Here is a 25,965-nt window from a genome sequence, read left to right on the forward strand (position 1 = left end):
TCAGTGATTCTCTCTCATCACTGATGTTTCTATCTCTCTCTCTCTCCCTTCCTCTCTGAAATCAATAAAAATACATTTAAAAATAAAATTTAAAAAGTGGTTATATGTTTGTTATATGTTTCTCCATCATATTCAATATACAGAAAAATAAATTTAAAAGGCTGAAAGTCTTCAAAAGCACATCTATCACACCTCCTGAAATCACTGTTCATTACATCTTTTTCCCACGAGTAGAAATTTGTTGAGGAAAGTAACATGGAGGCTATGACTCCAAGAAAGAGCAGCAGAGAAGCCAAGAGAGCTGTTAACAGAGAGAGCACTGTAGAAGCAGGAAAATAATAATCACACACAATTATAAGAACTTAAAGAAATGGCCCCTGTATACTGCCTTTGGCTTCTATCATCTTGCCACGGTTTTAACTAGTGTCAGAGAACTGTTTTAGGAGCCTGTGAATAAACCTCCATTTATTAAACTTTTCTAGATTTTTAGGACAGGAAGATTAGGTATCATAAGTTGTTATCATTGCAATCATGATGAGGATGATGATGATAGTGCTGAAATTAATAATAACTATAACAACTATTTATCAATGCATACTGAAGGAATACTAAGCATGTGGCTAAGAACCTACATCAATGGCCCACCATGGTGGGAATTCTGGTTTCTCTTGGGGATCATCCAAATCAATCTTTTTCTGGTCCAAAAGTTAAACACTCTGAGGGAGAAGGCAGCTTTGAATGTGGTTTGGGGCCCTCATATATAGTTCTCAAACCTCCTCTCAAAACTGTTCTGGTTCATTATATTTTGTTAATACTCAGCTACTAAAAATACAACTTTACAATTTTTACTTCAAAATTAAAGCTTGGTTAAAGTAAGTAACTTGGCTAGCATTTTTCAGGCTTAGTTTGGCTATACCTCAATTTCACCTCTAGAAAGTCAAGAGACTATTTTGCTTATTTCACCAAATCTAGTTTTAGGGAGAAAATTTAAAAGATAATTATAGATATGTCTGGGGTCAAAATTTGAAAGGATGAGCCCCAAATTAAGAACTAACTATGAAGAGAAAATGTTATAAAAGTAGATTTTACAGAGTTTGTAAAGCACATAGACTACTGGATTTAATTCTAAACACATCCTTAACTAATTTACATATGAAGATCTTTTACCTCCATCCAATTCAAGTCATGAGGTTGTTGGTTTGCTGGCATGGACTCAGAATAAGAATCAAATAACGCACACTCCCACTTGGGTTTAGGAAAGGCTAAGAAGAAACAAAAAGAATACATATAGTCATAGCAGGCACTGTTTCCTATATAACAACAAAATCAGCTGGCTCCTATCAACTGGTTATGGCACTCATCATGCTGAGATATAAATTTTCTATATATATATAACCTGGAACTTCTATCATCTCCATTTACACATGATGAAACTGAGGAACCAGGAAGTTAAACAACTTACTCAAAGTCATATAGTTGGTAAATGGTTCAGCAGGGACTTGAATTGCCAGCAGTCCTGCTAAATGGTCTTTAGCATTTCATGTTGTAACATAGTTGTTTTCTATATTAACCACTGCTATCACAATACTTAAGTTTTAACTATATACTACTAGCATAATTTTTAAATAGTAGTAACTATGGTAATAGTTTTAATACTATAAACATTAATAAAGGAAACACTACAGTTTAGCTATTCTTGTTGGAAATAGAATCTTACGATGGTATGTGCCCAAGAAAATTTTATGAAATACTCCTTTCTTTTGGTTAGAAGGAGTAACAAAAGTAAGAGCCCAGGTTCTTGCTGATTTACAAGAGAGGAAATAAGAATCATGTTATGAATTTCTAATACAGAACAGTGACAAGGGCTGTTAGTATGGATGCTAAATAGATCAGCATGAGGAAAAATCATGCTACTACGTAAGCTAATACTTATTTAACACTCACGCTATTTCTTAGAAGTGGCTTGTTTCATCACTGTGTCAGAAAGTAATTAAGAAAGATCGGTCTCAATAACTAGAAAATTTGTCAATATTCCAAAGAGGAAAAGCAGATTGGGGTAGACAATAAACAGAAGCTACAAATCAAATTTGTCAAGACCAGCTATTAAGAAATCAAAATTTTAATGCCATGTGTGATATTATGATTTATAATAAGGAATATATATTTGGTCCTACTCCCCATTTCTGGCACAGAGTTTCCAAACCCCTAGGAATTTCCAAAGTAATGAGAGCAACAATGGTGTCTCCTTTTATGTTAGTGAGATGATGAAACCCATCAAAGAATGTTAGCCAGGTTGCCATGTGGTTAGAGGACTGGAACTCCTAGCCTCAGCCTCTTATTTCCCATGAAGGAGAGAGGCTTGAGGTTGAATCAATCACCAATGGCCAATGACTTAGTGAATCGTGATTATGTAATGAAGTCTTCATAAACCTCCGCCCCCCCCCCACCAAAAAAAAAAAACCTTTTTTTTTTTTTTTTTTCGGAAAGCTTCCATGTTAGGGAATCAGAATGCTTCCACGTGCCACTGTGTTGGGACTCAAACTCCATGAGGACAAAAGCTCCTTTGTCCAGGACCTCACCCTTTATACCTCTTCATCATCTCATCAGGACGTTCCTTTAATATCCTTCGTAATCTAGTGGGTAAACGGGTTTTCCTAAGTTCTGTAAGCCATTTTAGCAAATTAATTAAGCCAGAGGAGGGGGTTGTAGAAGCCTGTAATTTATAACCAGTTGGTCAGAGGCACAGGTAACAGCGAAGACTTATGACCGGCATGTGAAGAGGATGGTAGTCTCATGGAGCTCCATACCTGTGGAATCTGATTCTATCTCTAGTTAGAAAGCGTCAGAACTGAGTTCTCAGACACAAGAATTGCTTGTTGGTGTGGGGAAGCCTCCATCATGTTTTAAAAAATGTTTTTAATCAAGGGCTTAAAATAAATTGGCATTGTTGTTAATCCTTTCTCACCCTTCCATCCCCACCAGGGTTTGAAATACCAACTTCCCTCTGCAGTAAAGTACTAGCCAGTGAGTAACAACTACAATAGACAGTTGAGTACAAGTAGATTAAATTGTTCATTTGCTTATTCTTGTCTGAATTTCACTGATATCAGGTCGGGCAAACCACGGATCCTGGTGATTTTTTGTCTATACCAAGGTCGTCTCACTCTTTCCTTGGTAAAAACAGCAAAACACTTTTCCAAGTACTGTTTCTCAATCCAGCCCCAAGAGCGAAATCCAAGATAAGATTTCTCTTTCTAGTTTATAAGTGAGCTCACTAGAATTGCATGACTAATACCTTATCATGAGGCCCTCTTGCTGGGTAAAAAGCTAACACTTTCAAAAACTACAAATGCCATTAACTAACTGCTAAATCTCCCTCCAGCGTGTCCTCATCTCTGCATCTCCATTGTCATATCCCCAGTGTCAACTTCCCCACAGCTCCTGACTAGACTACTGCCATAACCGATCTTGTTTCCACCCCTTACTCCTGAAAACCTGTTCTGTGGTCCAAAACCAGCAGGATTCTTTCAAACAGCAAATCTGATTGTGTCAGTTCAGTTCCTGCTTGAAACACATCAACATCATTTCCCAAGATTTGTTCCCCACCTTCTTCTTCAGCCTCATCCCCATTCCCTTCACCCTGGCTCTTTGCCCTCCAGCCACTGTGACCTGAACTGCTCCAAGTCCCTCTTAGGGCTTCTGCAACATACCTGCTGTCCCCTCTACCAGCGCCCACTCTTCCCCCTTCTTTACCTACACAACCCTTAGCACATCCTTCCGGTCTCAGCTCAGACATTTAAGAAAGTCTTCCCTAAGGTCATGCACCCTCTTACTGCAGCTATACTTCCCCTTTATAGCACCTACCATTGGCTCCAATTACACATACGTGAGTTTATTTAACATCAATCCTCTAACTGCCAGCAAGTTCCAAGATGGTAGGAATTCTCTTTTATACAGCATTATGACCAGAGAGAATAACACAGTGCCTCTCATAGTAAGTACTGAAATATTTTTAACAAACTACAGTAAAAATCTATACCAGAATCTACCCCATCACCCAGACATAAAAAAATATCAAAAGGCCCATGTGTAAGCCACCAAATAATCCAACATTTCCTTCCAACTCAGCCCTTTAATTGTCACTGTTAGGGGGGAAATCAGATATAATTCCTGTTTCATTATTTTATTGAAAAGAAGCTTATATAGTTGTAAATGCATGAAGATATCAACCAAATTTATGCTTTTCACTAATCTTGTCAAAAACTGGATTCAATTTTCTTAAAGAGTGATTATAGATCAGTTAGAAGACTGTTGGAACAAAAGCTGAGTTTTTTTAAAAGGCAAAGGGATACCATAAAAATGAACTCCCCAAATCAACAGGACCACTCATATTTCAAAGTCTAAAAGCACAGAGAACTAGAAAGTTCTGGCCATTTTCTTGAGCTATATACAAAGATAACCATGGGTGATAAAACATTAAGTTAGCTAAACCCTCAGGATTTGCCTGAAATATACTATCACTGAGTTTGATGGGGATTTATGAGGTCTCTCATGTTTTTTATTAGAACTATCCTATCTAATAAAGAGGGAATATGCTAATTGACCATCATGCTCTCACAAGATGGTGGCACCCACAGCCACAAGATGGTGGCGCCCAGTCCCCTCAGCCCTGCCTCATCCAGCTGGAGTCCCCCAGTCCTCTCAGCCCTGCCAGGGGGCATCAAAGACCACATACCTCATCCAGGCAGAGTCCCCCAGTCCCCTCAGCCCCGCCTCATCCAGCCTCAGTCCCCCAGTCCCCTCAGCCCCACCTCATCCAGCTTCAGTCCCCCACTCCTCTCAGCCCTGCCTCATCCAGCCTCAGTCCCCCAGTCCTCTCAGCCCTGCCTCATCCAGCCTTAGTCCCCCAGTCCTCTCAGCCCCGCCTCATCCAGCCTCAGTCCCCCTGTCCCCTCAGCCCCGCCTCATGCAGCCTCAGTCCCCCACTCCTCTCAGCCCTGCCTCATCCAGCCTCAGTACCCCACTCCTCTCAGCCCCGCCTCATCCAGCCTCAGTCCCCCAGTCCCTTCAGCCCCGCCTCTTCCAGCCTCAGTCCCCCAGTCCCCTCAGCCCCGCCTCTTCCAGCCAGAGTCCCTAAGTCCCCTCAGCCCCACCTCATCCAGCCGGAGCCCCCCAGTCCCCTCAACCCCACTCATCCAGCCTCAGTCCCCTCAGCCTCACCTCACTCAGTCCCCGCAGCATCCAGCCTCATCCAGCCCCAGTACCCTCAGCCCCATAGGGGAAGGCAGTTGGGGGCGATTGGGCCGGCAGGGGAGGGCAGTTGGAGACGATCATGCCGGCAGGGGAGCAGTTAGGTATCTATCAGGTCGGCAGGGGAGTGGTTAGGGGCAATCAGGCAAACAGGCAGTCAAGCGGTTAGGAGCCAGCAGTCCCAGATTGTGAGAGGGTACAGGCTGGGCTGAGGGACACCCCTCCCATGCACAAATTTCATGCACCAGGCCTCTAGTATAAATATTATTTAAGATTGATCCCACAGCTCTGGAAATGATGTGCGATTTTTGTTTAATTGAAGGGTATGTGATGGATTCCACAGCTGTTTCTGTATAAATGCATGCTGATAACCTTCACAGAAGATCAGGAAGAACCAAGGGGCTTCATTCCAAATGAAGTGACACGCCTCTTGGCTAGCACTCTATTTTTTTTTATCTTTATTGTTGAAAGTATTACATACTAGAGGCCCAGCACACAAAATTGTGCAGCCCCACCCACCTGCGCACACCTCGCCGCGCCCGCCCACCAGCCGCCAGCCGTGCTGCAATCAGAGCCTATGGGCTGCAGGGGAGGGACCGAGAGGTGCCCCATGCAGTTCATGGTGACTGGTCATTTAGTCGTTTCGGTTGTGATGACTCTGGCCTTCTATTATTATGATGTCCCCCTTTTCCCCCATTGACCTCTTCTAGACTGACCCCAGCCCCTGACCCAAATGTTCACCACCCTATTGTCTGTATCCATGGGTGATGCATATATGCATACAAGTTCTTTGGTTGATCTCTTCCCACACACCCATCCACATATGAGTGATAATGTGATACTTGTCTTTCTCTGACTGACTTAGTTCACTTATCATAATATTCTCCAGGTCCCTCCATGCTGCCTCAAAGGGTGAGAGATCCTTCTTTTTTACTGCTGAATAGTATCGCATGGTGTGAATGTACCACCACTTTATCCACTCATCTACTGATAGGCACTTGGTCTGTTACAGTTGCCAAGATAGCCCGAGGAATACTGGTGCTTCTTTGCCTCAATCCAAGAAAGAAAGAGGGATGGGGAGAGAGGGAAGGGGAAAATGAGGAAGAGGTGGAGAGGGGAAGGAAAAAGAGGGGGGTTGGGGATAACAGATGAAGAGAGACACCAAAGAAGAAATAGAGCAATTTGTCATGCTGCCCAATTGCAAACTAGTTCCTGGAGATCACTGAAAGTCTTCCCCATCCTGCAAGGAAGGGTAGCAGGCTGGAGTTACAGCCAGCTGTAGTCAGGAAGCAGCTGCTATTGGCAAAGCCAGAGCTCTGAAATGGGTAGTAACTTTTGCTCTCTGAAGCCTCCCCTTCATATATTTTATGGGGGCATTTGGGGAAGATCCCAGAATGGGTCATTCTTTCCTAACATGTTTACCTGTCACTGGCATCAGTCACATACATGGTCTCTTCCCTTCAAGTCTCAGTTCAACCCCCTCCACCCTCCCACTACCTAATACAGAAAATGACAGACTTTTTATTTCAGAGTCAGAGACCCCAAGATTGATTCAGATAAGTCATTGACCACTTTGAATATGGTATGAGGAGGGGACAAGATAAGGTCATCTAAGGCCTTTTCCAGATCTAACTACAAAACTTATACTCTATTAATGACTAATCACATTTTCTTTTGACACTACTTCTTCTTGTCAATAATCATCCATGACTAGCTCTCGTGATTTGAAAAGACCTTGCCTGCCTAAAAAGTGAGAAAGTTTGTTGAAAGCACCAGATGTTTCTGGACCCTTTTGATGGAAGCTATACTTCTCTGAGTAATAGAAATAAGATCACTGCCCAATGCCTCTGAAAGGGGCAAGAGAAACTGCTAATTTGTCCAATCTTCTGAAGGAATTGATATAAACGTTGGATATATTTCCTATCCAAAGGGTTTGTGGAGTAACTGTTTTATTAATGAGAAAGGCAATTCTATTCCAACCTTCTGGTGTGCTGGAATTTTCTAAATCATTATCTGATTGTAGTTACATGGATGCATATATATGTAAAAATTCATCAAGTGTATATTTAAGATTACGGCACTGTGCAGATTTCATTGCTTATGTAATTTTTTTAACTTTTTCATTATGTATAACAGTTCTATTTCAGTTCCTTGCCCAAGGCCACTTGGAGACACTGGGACGTGCCTAAAAATGCCATGTCAGCACTTGGCTGTATGGAAGATCTTCCTCTTCATTTTATATCAGCTGGGAGATTTAGTAGTTGCCTTTGCCACAATTTTCATGAAAGGGCAAGTGACTTTGGTTCAAATCCATCTAGACTAGAGAGTACTAGAATGAAAATAACAGATGACCCACACTCAGATCATCCCTATTACTCATATTATAAGATGCAAAATGTCTAATATCAGTTGAAGGACAATAACTGTAGATTCCAGGGACTCCCCAAATTACCTGGACACCATTTAAGAAACAAAAGTTTCTTGTAAGGCCGGATGGAAAATGTCTAGGGTTTAAGATTTTGGCTGAGCCCTTACCTGCTTGCAGGTACTCTGGCTGCAGAGTTGGAGGGAGGCCCTCGGGCAGTGGATAGCCGTTCTTCCGGGCCACAATGAGATGAAATGCAGCACAGAACTCAGGCAGGGTCAGGGCTCCATCGCAGTCAGCATCACTAAGTTCCCTAAATATAAAAGATGTCATGAGTACCTCACACTGGGCTTAGAGGAAAATTTACTGAGCCCCAGACATGCAAACACAATTCCCAGGGGTTCCTGAATGCTTCTTTGACCCTGCAAAGTCCCCAAACCCATGTGAAATCTCAGGGGGCCATTTGGAGGAAGAAAAAGTATGACAGACAGCACTGGTATCAATAGTACTTTATAAATAAAAATTTAAGTTCTTCAGGTCTCTGATAGGTCTGTTTTACAACTCTAAGTATACAAGACAAGCATATATGGCACAAAAAGTTAAATGCTGCCCGGAATTCCACAGTTGACAGCCATTCAGTAAGTGTGTGATGTAAAGAGCTCCTGACTTGGTGCTCAAACAGTCAGAGGAAGGGCTGGCCCTGGCCCTTTTACAGTGGTCCCAGCCATTATACAGTTACTGGAGCTCAGGAATGAGTACTTCATTTTTTTCAGCTGTAAGGAAAAACCTTGAACTTTTCAAGTCACACAAATGTTGTATCAAAATTTTGCTTGAGAATCCTCTCCTGGGAAAATATAAGTAAGCTCAATAAATACTGGTTGAATTATGTTTTCAGATAAAACTAGCAACTAGGGAAGGCTGGAAACAGATAAAACAGAAAGGAAGAAAGGGAGAGTCTTGGACAGGCTTATCTTTGCTTCAGTCATTGTTTCCCACTGAAAGGCACAGACCTATTTACTCAGCACAGGAGAAACCTATTTGCCAAAGTAACTAAGACCTTCTAAGCTCAACCCGTCTCAAGTGTACAGAGACAAGTATACTTGTTAGAACAAGTAAAGACATAAGACATAAAAATGTACTAGAAATGTGTTACTATTTGAAAGAACGAATATTGAAGGTAAGCTCCATTCACATCCTCCTCCCCCCAAATATTTAATATGTACCAGCCCTGAAATAGCAGCTCCCAGGCTGAGGGGACTGCTGCCAACGCTGAATGGAGAGAATATCATTCAGCTTTTATGTATATGTCCCCACAAAAAGATAGGAAGTCTCATGCCAATTATGGTAAGACTGGGAATTTTGCCAAAACAGATTGTATTCTTCTAAAAATGATAATTTCTTTTTTCCTCTAGCTTTAAAATCTAACATAAGGCTTGTTGTAAAAAAAATTACACTAGAATATATTGCTGGTGAATAAATCTAGCTCAGGGTCCTAGGTACATTGGCATGCACAAGGATTATTGCAATATTTTTCTAATAAAATGCACAAAACATGACAAAATGATATCATAATTTTTGTGAATCTCGTGAAAAAAGTTTTACATAAATATTCCAATGTTTTAATTATATATTTATAGCAGCACAGTCTCCTGCCCAGTCACGAGGAAGAACAGCCCACATACAGCTGGGAGTTTATGGAGGCACCAAGCGTTTTCATAAATGCAAATGGAGCCATCTGGACTGTCCCAGCACAGCCCTTTGGAGTCAGGGCTGTGTCCAGCTAAGCAGCAAGGTACTATACACTCCACAGCTGCAATTCTAAGCTAGAGTCCAGCTGATAAAGCTAGAGTCCAGCTGATAAACACCAGCCAAATTTATAGGCAGCTAGAATAGTCAAATTTAACTTAATTCCAAGACATTTCACCTGGCCTCATAAAATATTATAAAGAATAGCTTTTCAAGGTCCTCTGGTTACTTGCATCACACCAAGCAGAAAAATCTGAAAATAAAATACACAAAATGGAAATTCTCATATGCCCACACAATCGCTTAGAGTCCAGTGGTTCTCAACCTTCTGGCCCTTTAAATACAGTTCCTCATGCTGTGACCCAACCATAAAATTATTTTCGTTGCTACTTCATAACTGTAATGTTGCTACTGTATTGAATCTTAATGTAAATATCTGATATGCAGGATGGTCTTAGGCGACCCCTGTGAAAGGGTCGTTCGACCGCCAAAGGGGTCACGACCCACAGGTTGAGAACCGCTGGCTTAGACTGAAAAGGGATCTAGATGAAGATAATAACTAGGAAATTACTTTTTAAAATAATAGCTAATACATACAATATGCAGTATGTGCCAGATACTGTTCATTGTGATTTTCATATAACTTATTTAATTTTCACAGCAAGAAAAACTTAAATTCTATTCACTCTCTTAGTCTGTTAAAAAAACATTCAAGAAATAAGACTTTTAAAATGCAACAGTAGGAACTAAAGAATGAATATGGATGACTATATCATACCATATGGCATTAATTGTACTTACCATATATAGGAGAGTTCTGGAATGGAAAGCTTTGATTTGGTGAAGAAGTTCTTGGCCACTGAACCTGTCAACAGCCATTGTTTAAATAAACCATTAATTAATATCTAGAGCAGCTTTTATATTTAATGTCAATGAGTCACCATTTTTTCTTTCAACAATCTCTACCACAAACACAACATTTATTCATTAAAGCAAATACAAATCATGTGTCTAAAAGCAATATGTGAACAGCTTTTAAAAGAATATATAAATTAGAATAGGGCAAAGAAGCAATGACATAACACTTATTATGACATGTAAATTATATGAATTAATTCCTGCTTCACTTTTACTGAAAGTGTGCAAAATTTTACTAAAAATTAAAAAGACAAATTTCAAAATTATTAAAGTAAAAACCTGTCAAGCACTTCTAATAAAAATGCAATACACAATCATGGTAAAAAATAGCAAAAAATAAAAAATCACCATTAATCTTATCACACAGACATAAGACAGGCCTATTGGGAAAGAGTTTTGGTGAGATTTAAGCTCTTTGGTGGCTCTTTAAGAAACTTACCCAGGAACCTTCTGCTACTTTCTTTAATCATTGTAAATTTACCAATATCAATTTAAATGAGGTACTCATTCTATTTTACATGTTAACAAAGCTGCACTAAAGTCCCAACTACACTTAAAATGTTGGACCCAACCAGTATTGCGATTGAAATTTTTATGCTTTCAACTCTAAAAACAATTTCATAGCTCAAAAGCTTCAATTCTAACACAAAGAATAGTCAAATCAAAGCCCCAAGCTCTATGTTAAGCAGATAAAGTCAAAAGTCATTCCATGGCAATGACAAGTCTTCTAATTGGCCTTAAAACAATTAATTATAATGGACTCTAAAGCAGACTTATTTTCCTTTGATAGCTCATTAAGGATCAAAAGCAAAGGACCCTATAAACCAATAAGCCTTCTCCCCAAAAGTAGCCTGAAAATAATGCTGACATATGGCTATTGGCCATCAATGTCAAACGTTTGTCAGAAATGTCTTGAAAGCCTATTTACCAGCTATAGGCAATGTCCCCTCATGTTATTCTTCTTTTTCCCCCTTGATATCCTTCTTCAAATCACACTAGGCTGGAACCCAAAGTGAGAGACCTGGGTTGGTCTTCAGAGAGCAGAGGCTTTTGTACTATGGTGTCCCAGAGAGGTTAGCTGGAGCCCATAGGGGAGCCGACTGCTAACAAGTTCAATTGTGCTATGGCTGCTCCCTGCCAAAAAGGGAAGCTAATGAGAAAGCCCCAGTACTCCCTCCTTTGGAACTGACAAAAGTTCAAACCATGAGTTGGAACCCTCCAGCGCAGCTCCACCCCCAACCACCATAGAAACTCCAAGCCAGCCTCCTTTCCTTGTTCTCTGCAGCTATTTTCATACCTTGCTGGGGAGTCACATGAGAGGCACACAAGGGAGAGGGGAGGCTTAAAAGTTGTCAGCAGTCAAACATCAAAACATGAATTCAGACTTGTTATTATAAGAAATCTCTCAGTCTCAGATCTCTCGCTTCTCTCCTCATTCTCTCAATTTTCTCAGATTTCTCACTTCTCTCCTCATTCTCTCAATTTTCTCAGAACTCTCAAGAGTTACACACAGCATTGATATATCAGGGATATAATAGTAGCACACCAAATACATATAGATCTTTGCAAAATAAAGATGAGTAACCCAATATAAAAATGGGTAGACCTGCCTGACCGTTGTGGCTCAGTGGTTGAGCATCAACCTATGAACCAGGAGGTCACCACCCAGGGTGCAGGCTTGATCCCCAGTGTGGGGCCTGCAGCAGGCAGCCAATCAATGATTCTCTCTCATCATTGATGTTTCTATCTCTCCCTCTCCCTTCCTCTCTGAAATCAATAAGAATATATTTTTTAAGGCATTTGTATGATAATCAGGGAAATCTGAACAATGACGACTTGATAATATTAAAGGAATTCATGTTCTTCTATTTTAATGTGTGCCAATGAATTGTGGTTATATTTTTATTCTTTTCTTAAAGAGAACTCTTTTATGTATTTTTAATTGATTTTAGAGAGGAAGGGAGAGGGAGAGAGATAGAAACATCAATGATGAGAGAGAATCATTGATTGGCTACCTGCTGCACGCCCCCTACTGGTGATTGAGCACGCAACCCGGCATGTGTCCTTGACCGGAATTGATCCCGGGACCCTTCAGTCCGCAGGCTGATGTTCTATCCACTGAGCCAAATCAGCTAGGGCTGTGGTTATATTTTTAAAAGAGGCCTTATCTTTAGAGATACATCCTGAAATATAGAAATAGGCAAAAATAGGCTTACAATGGTCTGTATGGAAAATAATACAATAATTAATAAATAATACAAGAATAAACTGTGTTTCATGTACTCACAACTGTAAACCTACTTTTGCTCACCCTGCATTTTCAAACAAAATTATATGGTAATTGCTTCAAAACCATCTTGGGTGAGAGAGGATATAAATAAAACAAAATTGTTGGGGCTGTGTGATAGGGGTTTGTTATACTAGCCACTCCAGCTATATCTACATTGGAAATTCTGCAAAATAAAGAAGTTTAAAGACAGTAAAAACATTCCTAACAGCTACCTATTTGTATTTGTCTAATCATTTGTATAGACTGAAGAAACTCACTTAAGCAATGGGTAAGGTTAGCAAATAGTCAGTACATACAATCTGTTCCTGCTTATTTCTTTAAAATCATGTTGTTAACATTAACTTGTTTGTCTCTACAATAGTCTGCCTTCAATCAAGCCATTACCATCAATCAGAAAATGATGGTCGCATCTATACAAGTACATTTTGATTACACACCTTATTTCACAAGAGAAAATTAGTCTTAGTCCTCACTTCAATGTCAGGTTACAATTATCAAGGACATATTGTTATTTTACAAAATTAAAGTACAAAAAGAAAGTTTTATGAATTTTTATTCCAGTCTCTATTATTTCACTGTTTGATTAGTCTTCACCCCAGTAAAATGTAGGCACAGAGGAATTAAATCAATTCCTCTCAGCTTGAATTTTACATGAGAATGCAACAGGAATACATATTTCTGAAGACAGCCCAAAAGAACTGACATGTGGACATAAAAATGCTGGCCAATTTTCCTCCCATATTTTAATTTCTCTCCAAAAAACCAAAGGAGAACGTCTTGAGCCAAAGAAAACGAGCATGAATTTGAACTTCTAAGGCATATATAACATAAGGAGACTGTAATGCTAGCTGTAGAAGGTTATACTACATCTTTCTCTAACTCTAATATAATGAGTAAGCAATTAAAGATGTTGCCTTGGTGCCACACTCTATCATTTCAAAAACTGCTCCAGCTATTAAATCACAAGGTCCAGACCAAATTCTGATTTAACCCTCTGAAACGGAAACATAATTTTTTCTAAATGTCATTGCCAAGTGTTTTTCTGCATGGTTTATAGCTGATAAGAAATTCGATCTTAGAGGGAAATAAATTGAACTCACAGAAGGCTGTCATACTCATTTTGTGTAAACTATTTCTCAAGATGTGTACTGTTATTTATATGAGACAATAACCTGGAACCCACATTCTCACCTGTCAGACTTCATTACCTGAAATGAAGGAACTTGGGTCTGGCTGAAGGGATCGGAACTGATTGACATAGTACTCCCGCTGCTCTTCTGTTATCCTCCACGGTTCATCCGGGTAATTACTGTTATCTTGTGGTTCTCTCTCCACTGAAAAGGACTTTAAAAATAAATAAGCAAATGCTCAGAGCATCTCTCTTTAGTGAGATGAAGTAGATATATTAAACATCAATAAAAGTTATCATGCATTATACTCAATTTTTTCCTCAAGGGAATAATTTAAACACCATGTAACTAGAATGTAAACTTCTGAAGGGCAGACATCATGCTTTATATTTTTGTAGTGAAATACTGAACACTTTGTGAGTGATGAAAGCGTTTCCAATGTAATGAAGGAGGGTAAAAAAAAAATTATTTGCCACATTTTGATTTTCAATAGCTGAGTAGATAGTAAAATAACCGATTCTTTTTAAAACACAAAAAGTAAATCTTTAGAAAAGCTATAACCATATCATCCTTTTTTCTGATGCATTCCCACTGTATAAATCTGAGAATCAAAAGTTCCAATTCAAATCCCACCTCCCAGGTCCTACTTAAGTGGCAAGTAAGGATCACCCAAGCTCTCATCCGGCATTTGTGAATTGGGGTTAATATTTAGTAGTAGAGCTGAATAGAAAGGAGAGCTATGATGGTACCACAACAAATGGAGCAACAGGGGTGCATCAGACATGCCACCAGGGGGCGTGCAAGCCAAAGTTGAGGTTTTAAGGATACAGAGACCCAGAGAAATGGTGCAGAAGAAAACAAAGCTTGTGTATGGTGTGGGGAAAGAAGCAAAAATGGTGATTCTGGGAGGAGGCGCCCAGGGCTTTGCTCTATCCCTCCCATCTACTCTAAGGCTAAGGTGCTACTACAAAGGGATACCTTCATGGAACCAAGAGGTGAACACAAGGAGAGTAAGCCTTTAGGACCAAAGAGACTAGGAAAGAAAAAGTTTTATTGCAAATAAGCTACCAGGTTGCCACTTATGAACACACTATCAAGGAATAATTAGGCCACTGTATTCACTATCCCTAGAAAAGGCAGCAGACCATCTCCACCCCCTTCCCCCCAACACACACACCCCATTCCAGTAAGTAATTCTTCCCAGAAACACCTGGATCTCCTCTGATGACAGTCTGAGAAGACAGGAGACTATAAAACTTTGAGCTGTGATATAACCTTGAGATGTCACCTTTGAAGTTTTTATACTAGGCAAGTTTTTACTAAATGTAAATCAAACCATTTTTAAATGCCCTGGAAGCCACTATCCATTAAGTCAATACCCTAAATTCAGAGTGCTTTGAAATTTACAAAGCATTTCACACATCCTGATCTCATACAGCATCTCAAAACATTTGAGAGGTAGAAAAAGCAGGTGTCATTGTCCTTTACCCTGATGAGGAAAATGAGGGTTAGAAGACTTAAGGGAGGAGCCCATACCCTTCAATGAGCCACTGCAGTCAGCAAATAACTGCCCTCTTTAAAATATATATGTTTTTATTGATTTCAGAGAAAGAGGAAAGAAGAGGAAGAGGGGGTGAAACATGGATGAGAGAGGGAAACATTGATCGGCTACCCCCTACCTGGGATTAAGCCTGCAACCTGGGCATGTGCCCTGACCAGGAATCGAACCAGCGACCTCTCAGTGCATGGGACAATGCTCAAGCAACTTAGCCACACCAGCCGGGGCACCTGCCCTCTTTTTCATCTGTTGTTCAAAGCCAGGCTCTGGCATATTGAGCTTTTTTTTTAATTGGGTTGCTTCCATCTGAATTGTTTTCAGAAACCCCCTATTCATTCTGGTAAGAAACAAACAATATAAAGAAAGAAAGCAAGGAAGATCAAAAATCAGTCTGCGCACCTGATGGACCACACAACTTTCCAAAATGCTCCAACCAGATTCCAGAACCAAACTCAAATGTTCCAGGTAGCACTTTCTGAAGAAGCCCAGATGTCTGAGCAGTTCAGGGGGCAGAACCCAGGATGGAGGTAGTCAACATGTGCTGGACTGTGTTCCTGGCCAGATGGTAATGTGTAGAGCTCACAGGAGCTCTGCCCTCCAGGTCAACACTGACAGAAACAGCTGGAGTAAAGGAACCTAAAAAGCTGGGCACGGACAGGTGAGACAAGAATGACCATCTATGAATGAACAATTTAAGCAGGCAGAGATGGTTCACAAAGCTTGTGGGACACAGGTGGAAAGCTCTGTGCCACTGCTGTCCTGGGAATGAAGGTGCAGATAACTCCGTGCAGGCTGTTGACTGCTGAATTCTCTGGTTCTGACATGGAAACTACTACTCCCATGGAATTCATTCCTTCCCTCCAGGAACTGAAGATGCTGTATTCAGTTGCTGTTGTTAATGTCAACCCATGTTTGTTCTTTCACAAATTCCAGGACCACTGCTCACTCTACTTCCTCTCCAACGTAACCTCACTCCTGAGTGGCGTCAGTGGCTTAGCAGGTCTCTCGGATCTATTCTGACAGCAGGAATCAGGAATGGACAGAAGAAAGTGATTGATTCCTCTGTTTAAAAGCACAGTGGCTGGTGTGGCTCTGGGACTGGGGCCCAGGAATCTGTGATTTAACAAGCCCTTCGGGTGATTCAAACCACAGTCAAGTTTGAAAAGCAATGCTATAGACCAGCGGTTCTCAACCTGTGGGTCGAGACCCCTTTGGAGGTCAAACGACCCTTTCACAGGGGTCGCCTAAAACCATCGGAAAACACATATATAATTACATATTGTTTTGTGATTAATCACTATGCTTTAATTATGTTCAATTTGTAACAATGAAATTGGGGGTCACCACAACATGAGGAACTGTATTAAAGGGTCGCGGCATTAGGAAGGTTGAGAACCACTGCTATAGAACATTCATGGCAAAGCAAGAAAAATGAACAGCATTTGCAAAACACCCAATATATACTAGCTAGAGAAAATAGCCATCTCCTGAAAGTAGCTTGGTTGGGCTACATATAGAAAGACTAGGCTGCCAGTGCAGAGAGGATATTAGTGGAATTGCCTCAAGATGGTCCAAACAGAATGCAGGTTCCCAGATTACAAAGGCCCAGGTGCACCAGGTTAAGGGGTTTAGACTGTATCTAGAAAATAGGGAGCCACAGATAAGTATTAAGACACTGAAATAATCAGATTTGAGTTACAGAAAGAACACTTCAGTGAGGAGATTGGAGGAGAAAAGACTAAAGGTAAGCCCTAGCTGGTTTGGCTCAGTGGATAGTGTTGGCCTGTGGACTGAAGGATCCTGAGTTCAATTCCAATCAAGGGCACATGCCCAGGTTTTGGGCTCGATCCCAAATAACAGGCAGGAGGTAGCCAATAAATGATTCTCTATCATCACTGATGTTTCTCTCTCTCTCCCTCTCCCTTCCTCTCTGAAATCAATGAAAATATTTTTAAGACTAAAGGTAAAATGACTAGTTAAGGCCATATCAGTAACCCCGACCAGAGGTCAAGGTGACCTCAGGGTAGAGAGGGCTATGAGAGGAGTAAGAGAAAAAAGCCTTATGGCCACCACCAGAGGAAGGCTCATTCTAGCAGTGGGATGGCAGCTCGGAACCTTTCTGTCAGCAGCTAGGGGGCCATCTCGTTGCAGGACCGGAGATATGGAACCATCTCCAAATGAACCCAAAGTCAACCACAAAAATCAACCTAACTTTTCAGACAAAGTCAGTCACCTAAGACAAAATGTCTAATTGCAAAGATTGAAGGCATTGAAAAACAGGGCTGAGTGAACTGTGGACCCTTGGGCTTCCAAGTAGAAGCCAAAACCAAGAAAAGCTCCAGTTTTGCATGCGCCCTAAGAGACCTCCCCCATTTCAACTCCAGCTCCAGTGGTTTGGTTGGCTGGGTGGAGATATATGCTGCTTGGTGCCAATTTTGAGCTCTGCCAGCATTTTTAAGAAAAAATAAAAGGAGAGAGAAAGAAATTGTCTACATCTGTCTGCTTAAGTCACAAACATATGGTTCATTATACAGTTTCTCTAGACGCAAGAGAATTAGATTTGCTTATATTTAAAACATTCAAACCCTTGGTTTTGTTTCAAGTGAAATGCAAATATTTTGCACTGTAAGTTATTATCTCTGGGGAAAACAGGCTGTTTATAATGAAAGGGACTTCAAAAGACTCATTAAAAAATAATACTATTAATAAAATCCCCAAAGTTGACATTTACCCCTGAAGTATCGTAAAAATCAAGCATAGTTGAATAATATGAATTGCAAGGAGGCATTGTCAGGGGGAACTTCAGAAGGGTGTGTATATTTTTTCAAAGATAGAACATTTCTGTTTAGAATACAATCCCACCCTGGAAGCATCCTGTAATTGCTGCCTGTGAGTCCAGCCATTTCATCCAAGGTTGCAATGACCTTACAACAATATATTTTAGGTGCCTTAATAAACAAACCATCTGGAGTAGCAAAAACTGTCACTGAGTGGCTACCCACTCAGGAATGACATTTTCCAGCCCCCCACCCTTGCAGTTAGGTACAGCCAAGTGACTGAGTTCTGGCCAATGCAATGTGAACACAAGTGACTTGTACCACTTCCAGGCAGGGCTAGCACCCTGCAGTACTCCTCTATGCATTCCTTACCCATTGGCCCACAGAATGAGAGATGGCACAGTCACGGGACAGGAAGAGCTCTGGAGCCTGAATTGCCATGTGGCAGAAAGCTACCTACCAACCTGTTAGATGAGTGAGAAATATACCTATTGTGGTTAAATAATTAAAAAGTGGGGCATGTTTGTTATAGTAGCTGTTAACCTAACTAATCTATCCTTCAAGCAAGGCCCAAAGTAAAGACAGACCTGTGCAGTCCCAACCACAGCCATTCCATTTTTTGTTTTGTTTTGTTAATCCTCACCCAAAGATATTTTTTCCATTGATTTTTAGAGAGAGTGGAGGGGAGTGGGAAGGAGGAGAGAGAGGAGAGGAGAGAGAGAGAAACATCAATGTAAGAGAGACACATCAATTAGTTGCCTCCACGTGTGCTCTAACTGGGGCCAGGGATTGAACCTGCAACCCAGGTCACTCACAATCAAACCCACAATCCTTTGGTGCATGGACCGGTGCTTTAACCACTAAGCCACACTGACCATGGCAGAACCACAGCCATTCCTGCATTGAAGATGGAAACATGAGGCCATCTTTGTTTTGCAATTTGACCATCTAATGATATGAGAAGATTCTAAGCCCAAACAACTTTCTAATTATAACTTGGTTGTCCATGCAGACTATCTACAGGGACAGCACATGGATGCATCTTTATATCCATCTTTCTATATTTGGTTAACAGGAGTTTATCTTTCATTGGTTTGAAGGAGATTCTGAGGAGGATATAAGAGAGTGAAGAGAAAAGAGGAAGTTCTGAGGAGGAGGTAAGGAGAGTAAAGAGAAAAGAGGTCTACAGGAAAACTGCTAAATGAGGAATAAAGAAAGGGAGCTAGAAAAGGAGATGGAGCTCAGCTATTTTTTCACATTAAACCATGCTATATTATCCTATATAATAAAGAGGGAATATGCAAATTGATTGTCACTCCGCCACAAAGATGGTGGTGCCCACAGCAGAGGCAGAGGTTTCCGTAACACAAGATGGCTGCGCCCACAGTGGAGGCAGAGTTCCTGTAACAAGCCTTAACAAGCAATCAGCAGGGACCTGAGGCTGCACTCCCCCCCACACCCGTGGGGCTTGACAGGGGACCTCAGGTCACGACCCAACCCTGGCGCCAGGCTGGGGGACCTCAGGCCATGCCCCCGACCCAGTGGGGCTTGACAGGGTGGGACTGGCCAGGTCAGGATCTAGCCCAATGGGGGAGAGCCAGCCAGGTCTGGGTCTCACGCAATTTTGAGGCGTATGTGGGTGGGCGGGGACTTGACTCTGGGTCCCGTGGTGCACCCCAGACTCTGACAGGAGGAAGATTTTTATATACATTTTACTAATTTTCTTTCATCTCTGACACTTCTATTATAGAGAAAGGGCAAATAGCAATATTAAAATATTTCCTCTAATTAATCCCCTTCTAATGTGCACGAATTTCATGCACCGGGCCACTAGTATTCTATAAATCTTATCTCCCACCCCACTCTCACTATAAAATAAGGTCCATGAGGGTAAGAAATTTTGTTCACTATGATCACAGCTGTATACCTAGTACCTATCAAATAGGAAACACTCAGTAAATATTTGTTGAATAAGTAAACAAATAGACAAATGATTGGACAAATTGCCAATTCTGGTCCAGATACAGAAAGGTTAACCCGAGCTCTCCTATAATGACTAGAGCTTAACTTCACGTGCACTTATGAAAAGTGTCGCCCAACAGTAAAGGCTAGGCCCTTTCCCTTACCTATGAAGTTGGAGAACTTAAAAGATTTTTTTATTTTGAAATAATTACAGATTCACAGGAAGTTGCAATAAATAACTTGTTTCTGACTATAGAAAAGTTCATTACAATTAAATTCTAACAGCGCAATTTAACCTCATCAGTTTCTTCTTGGAAATAAATGCACAAAGATGTCTTTAACCACATGTTGTGAAACTCACTCAGGGATCTACTTTCAACAGCTCAGAAGGTTCTCTCTAAGTCTATTAGGCAATGCACAGTGGCTGTTAACTAAGATAAACAACATTTCTAAAACTACCACCACAGTCACGGAGAATGGTAGGTAACACATATTCATTACTTTGCTTAGTACCAGTTACTTGGGCCAATTATTGTAAGAACATAATACATGTGACCTATTTTCATCTTCACAACAACTCTGGGAAGTGGGTCCCATTATTTTCATTTTACAGAACAGGAAACTGCACATTGGGGAAGGGAAGTGGCTTACCAAGACCATACACCTAGTAAATCATAGAGTCAGAACATGAATGGGGGTCCAATGTACTCTTAATCAGCAAGTCCTATGGTTCTCTCCCTCCAGCATCAATCCATCCATTCATCCATCCAACAACAATGTACTATTTCCTTTTCAAAACAACCCATTGTGGCAATTTTGCAGATTGAGGATCTGTTGCAAGTAGTCTGCCTTCTAAGACTGTTGGGATGACTGAAAGGACACATACAATCTAAAGGACCACTACAACACTGGGACAAATAATCACTGGGTCAGTAGTGATACTTTGTTGAGATAGGCACCTGGGGACATGGTGTCACCTGCTCACCTGAGGTCAAAGGCAGTGCTGATGGGCCTACATCAGGGCTAAAGTAGTGCTATTGTAAAGGAACCTTCCATATTCACAGTCTAGTATATATTAACTGAGACTGAAAGGTCCTGGGGCATATGCTAGAAACAAACACCACTCTCCTTTCCAGCTTTAAAAAGTACTGTGTGGGACCAGGAGTTCAATCGAGTGTTTTGAGCTACATCTGAAAGGCTAAATCTAACAAATCTATGTGGGCTCTAGCTAGTACCAGGAAAGTTCTGGACACCATAAGCCTTTAATGCAATGCTCACACCTTGTGGGAAAAACAACATTGACCCCACAAATAAGATGTATTTATTTGCTTTCATCAGTAGTCTAACCGACCTGCTGCATGGATGCTAGAATTCTAATGTGGACCAGCCTACCATTTTGACCCTTCCCCCACACCCCACTATCTCTAAAGCATGGATTTTGCAAGGCCTCATCAGTCCTAATACTTATGGAGTCAGTGTCTTTTTCCCAAAAATATCCTTCAATTTCTACACCAGATACCCTCTTCTTATCCTGGAGTCACCTGTCTTTCAATGATCCAATATCTTTTTGCTATTCTCATCTTATAACAAAACATTTTTGTCTTTCACATAGAAATGCCTCCCAGCAAAGAAACCAAGCAATTAACATCACTTTAATTGTTAAGAAGTGTGGGTACAAGGTAATCACCTGAGGAATACAACAAGAGACAGCTAAGATTTAGGCTGAGAAAAGTAAATTTCAGTATTAATTTAAATTAAATGTTTCAAAAATAAGGACTAGGAAATCTGAAAAAGAATTGTAAGTAGGTAAAGAAAGTAGGAAGGCTTGACGCCATAAAAACTAGGACCTCTTTGTGGTAATAGTGACCATTATACATCTGTTAGTCCTAGGTAGACTCAGCGAAGAATATGCTGAAGACAAAGTAATCTTTTACCTCCTAGGAATGGTAAAATTCCAGTGAGGGTTTAAAATCAAATAGAGAATGAATCTGGTAAAACAAGATGTCACATCAAGAACAAGGCACATACATTCCTAAAAATTTATCAAACCAGTTCCTCCTGTTACACACAAAGGCAAACACACATATATTCTCTCCCTACTTCCTCCTCCACCCTCCCGCTATCTCTCTCCTTCCTATTTCACTCAGAGGAAGAAAACTGAGTTGTCTAAGCAATGCTGAGAGGTCAACACACACAGACACACTAGGTTGACATTTACCATTGCTAACAACAGATTTTCCTAGCCCTAATCTCTACCCATAAACTAAGTAATTCAACTTTACTGACATGAAGATATAACCAATATAACCATTGTAGGCAGCCTGGGGCACTCCAGAACTGAAAAGAAGCTGGGGTCCCTACCTTCCTTCCAGGGCCTCAGGAGCCCAGGACCTCCTCTCAACCATGCAAAGAGCAGTTTTCCACATACATTGCAGTCACTCACTCATCCAAAGGAACAGAAACACCAGTTTCTATTTTCAGACTGGTAGAAATGACAAACCAATAAGGAAACACTGATAACCCAAAAGAAAAAAGAGGGCATGGGATATGAACAAGCAATTCACAAAAAAAGCAAATACAAATGACTCATAAGCTTAAGATATTCCACTTCACTAATAAAGAGAACTGCTAATTAAAACTACACAGATACCATTTTTCACCTATCAGATTGGCAAAGATTCATAAGATTTTTAGCATATTGTGTTTGCATGGGTATGGGAAAATAAGCACTTTCATACATTGTTGGCAAGTGTATAAATTGATACAGTCTCCAATTTGAGAATCTCTACCAAAAATTAAAAATGTGTAAACATTTCCCCCAAGTATTCCTTAAAAGAGAAACATGCAAATTGACTGTCCCTCCACTATTCCCACCAGCCAATCAGCATGATATGCAAATTAACCCAACAAAGATGGCAGTTAATTTGCATACACAGGCACGGAGCGAAGACTGAAGACAGTGTAAAAGGAAGCCAAGCGCTGCAGAAGGGAGCGAAGCGGCAGAGAAGGGAACGGAGCTGAGGAAGCAGAGACAGGAGCGGAGCTGAGGCAGCGGACACGGGAGGGAGCGAGGCAGCAGGGAGGGGAGGGAGCAAAGTGGCAGAGAAGGGAGGGAGTGAGGCGGCAGAGATGGGAGGGAGAGAGGCGGCGGAGAAGGGGCCTCAGGAAGCCCTATTCTTGCAGAAATAGGCCCAAGGAAGCCCTATTCTTGCAGGAATCTTCTTGCAACAGGCCTCTAGTGTGTGTGTGTGTGTGTATGCAAATGATGCTGTGATTGCAAGTTCTAGATGTTGATCAGAGGGGCTGGTTAAATGGTTGATGGAAGACGCACACAATGAAATACTATGCATTTGGAAAAACAAAAAGATAGGGAAGTACTTTATGTACTGCTATAGAATATTATTAAATTTTATTGTTTATTTTAAAAAGTACACAGTGTATAACAGATGTATAACATGCTACCATATGTGTAAAAAGGTAGAACTATATATTTTGCATATATTATATGTAATTACATACAAGAATACCTGTATTCACATATATATGCGCAAAATATTCTTAGAACAATACAAAAAAATCAGTCCTGCCTGGCCAGCATGATTCAGTGGTTGACTGTTGACCGATGAACCAGGAGGTCACGATCGATTCCTGGTCAGGGCACATGCCTGGGCTGTGGGCTCCCCAGTGTGGGGTGTGCAGGAGGCAGCTAATCAATGATTCTCTCTCATCATTGATGTTTCTTTTTTTTCTTCCTCACCCTAGGATATTTTTCCATTGATTTTTAGGGAAAGTGGGAGAGGAAAGACAGAGAGAAACATTGATGTGAGACAAGCACATCAATTGGTTGCCTCCTGCACGAACCCCAACCAGGGCCCAGACCGGGAGGAGCCTGCAACCAAGGTACGTGCCCTTGACCGGAATTGAACCCAGGACCCTTTGGTCCACAGGCCAATGCTCTATCCACTGAGCCAAACCGGCTAGGGCTCATCATTGATGTTTCTATCTCTCCCGCTCCCTTCCTCTTTGAAATCAATAAAAATATATATTTTTTAAAGTTACAAACTTTTGGGTTGATATGGTGCCTGGCTAGCAATGTCTAACAACCTACCCCTACCTGTTCATTAGGAAACTTCCGCCGAAAACATAGCCAAACCCCCAACTCGAATGACAGTGTGGTAAAGTTCTCTACATGCTATTTGGCATTATTTTATCTTTGAAGTACGAAGAAGAGTGAGTATTGAGAATTTACCCCAAAAGACTGTTACATTTGTCTCTCCAGAAAGAGGAGAAAACCTCACAGCATGTATGTTTAGCATTTAAAAAGTGAGTGTATTTGCCCTGGCTGGTTTGGCTCAGTGAATAGAGGATTGGCCTGTGGACTGAAGGATCCCAGGTTCGATTCCAGTCAAGGGCACATGCCTGGGTTGTGGCCTCCATTCCGGTGGGGGTCATGCAGGAGGCAGCTGATCAATGATTCTCTCTCATTATTGATGTTTCTATCTCTCTCTCCCTCTCCCTTCCTCTCTGAAATCAAGAAAAATACATATTTTTTAAAGTAAGTGTGTTTTTGGTTTAAAATAAAGATAATTTTTTTCTAGTGAGATCTGGCTACAATGATATTTCATTTGCCAAACCTAAAATCCCTAAAGTCGGGTAAAAATAAACTGCATATATTAGATAGCTATAGGAATACTTATATTTGCTTACATATGCATAAAGCATTCCCGGAAAGATACAAAAGAAACAGACACCACCAAATGCCTCTGGGATGAAAAAACAATAAAGATAGGATGCCCCTTCCTTTGGCTGAGATTCTTGGGTAAATGAGATGAGGAATGAACCATTTTTTAAGAATTAAAAAATGGAAACCTCACATATACAAGAAATATTAGAAAATGCTCACATTTTGTGTTATCAATTGGAAAACGCATAGATGAGCTGAGACAAATGAGAAAACAAGGGCAAAGCAAGGATGAAGAGTAAGGTTTCCACACAGAACACGGACCATATGGGAAATGACAAGCAACTCTGCATGGCCAGAGGATGGAGGGAGAGAAGTAGTGGGCTGCTGTGACTGAAGAGGACAGTGGGGGGCCAAACACCAGGCCCTGAGAACCATGTTCAGGAATGTGGGTGATATGTTGAGAGCAGCGGGTAGTGTGTGACAAGTTTCAATCAAGGGAGTAGGAGGGGCCGATTTGTGTTTTTCAGATAAATTTTGTCTGCAGTGAGGATAATGGATTTAAAGAGGGCAAGAGTGGCAGCAGGAAAAAAAGAGTTAGAGGCTTATATAACAGATTTGGTGACGGAAGGTGGCCTGAACCAAGGAAGTGCAGAAGATAGATAAGAGAGGTATTTAGAAAGTGAAATGGCAAAGACTTGGTAAGTCAATGGGCAGAAGGAGTGAGAGAAGAGTCAGAGACAGCTAAACCAGAAACAATGGCCACAAGCATGTGTTGATTAGTGGATAGAGCCAGGAATGAAAGAGTGAAAGCTGGTTTTCTGGGAAAGATGTTTAAAGTGACAGTGGGACATTAAAGTGAAGATGACTGGCAGATGGAGATATGTGGTCATCAACCTCCACATAACTAAGGAGTAATAGAGTGAGAATTGGTTCTAGGGCTCACCAACATGTATGGGACAGGCAGAGGAATGAGAAATAAAAAAGATCAGGAGAGATAGTCATAGAAGCAGGAGAGGACAGCATCGTGGACACCAAATGATGAGTCAGTGTCAAAAGCTGCTAAGGGGTCAATGAGACAGGGGCTTAACACAAGGTAATTTCTGGCAACCATGGCAAAAACAGAGGCAGTGGAGTAGAGTGGGAGAAGAAGAGGCAATTCTAAATCCTATGCCAGCGAAATTACAAATGCCTACATAGTCTATAGTTAGGATAACTTGTGAAAAGTAAACCATAAAATGACCTATAAACATGGGATAAAAGATGAAGCAGAAAAGGAGACTTTACT

The 25,965-nt window shown here is 41.0% G+C and overlaps 1 protein-coding gene across 2 annotated transcripts in view; it reads right to left on the reverse strand.

Annotated features, from left to right (window-relative positions):
• The window catches only part of REPS2 (RALBP1 associated Eps domain containing 2), a 181,865-nt gene that overhangs the window by 82,009 nt on the left and 73,891 nt on the right, over positions 1-25,965 (reverse strand). For both annotated transcript variants that reach the window (XM_014548040.1, XM_014548039.1), the window contains 4 exons: positions 13,778-13,913; positions 10,163-10,226; positions 7,786-7,928; positions 1,168-1,262 (listed from right to left, as the gene is read on the reverse strand). In XM_014548040.1, coding sequence (XP_014403526.1) covers positions 1,168-1,262; positions 7,786-7,928; positions 10,163-10,226; positions 13,778-13,913 — 438 coding nt within the window. The remainder of the gene's footprint in view (positions 1-1,167; positions 1,263-7,785; positions 7,929-10,162; positions 10,227-13,777; positions 13,914-25,965) is intronic.

The sequence above is a fragment of the Myotis brandtii genome, unplaced genomic scaffold (assembly GCF_000412655.1).
Source record: "Myotis brandtii unplaced genomic scaffold, ASM41265v1 scaffold490, whole genome shotgun sequence".
Lineage (NCBI taxonomy): Eukaryota > Metazoa > Chordata > Mammalia > Chiroptera > Vespertilionidae > Myotis > Myotis brandtii.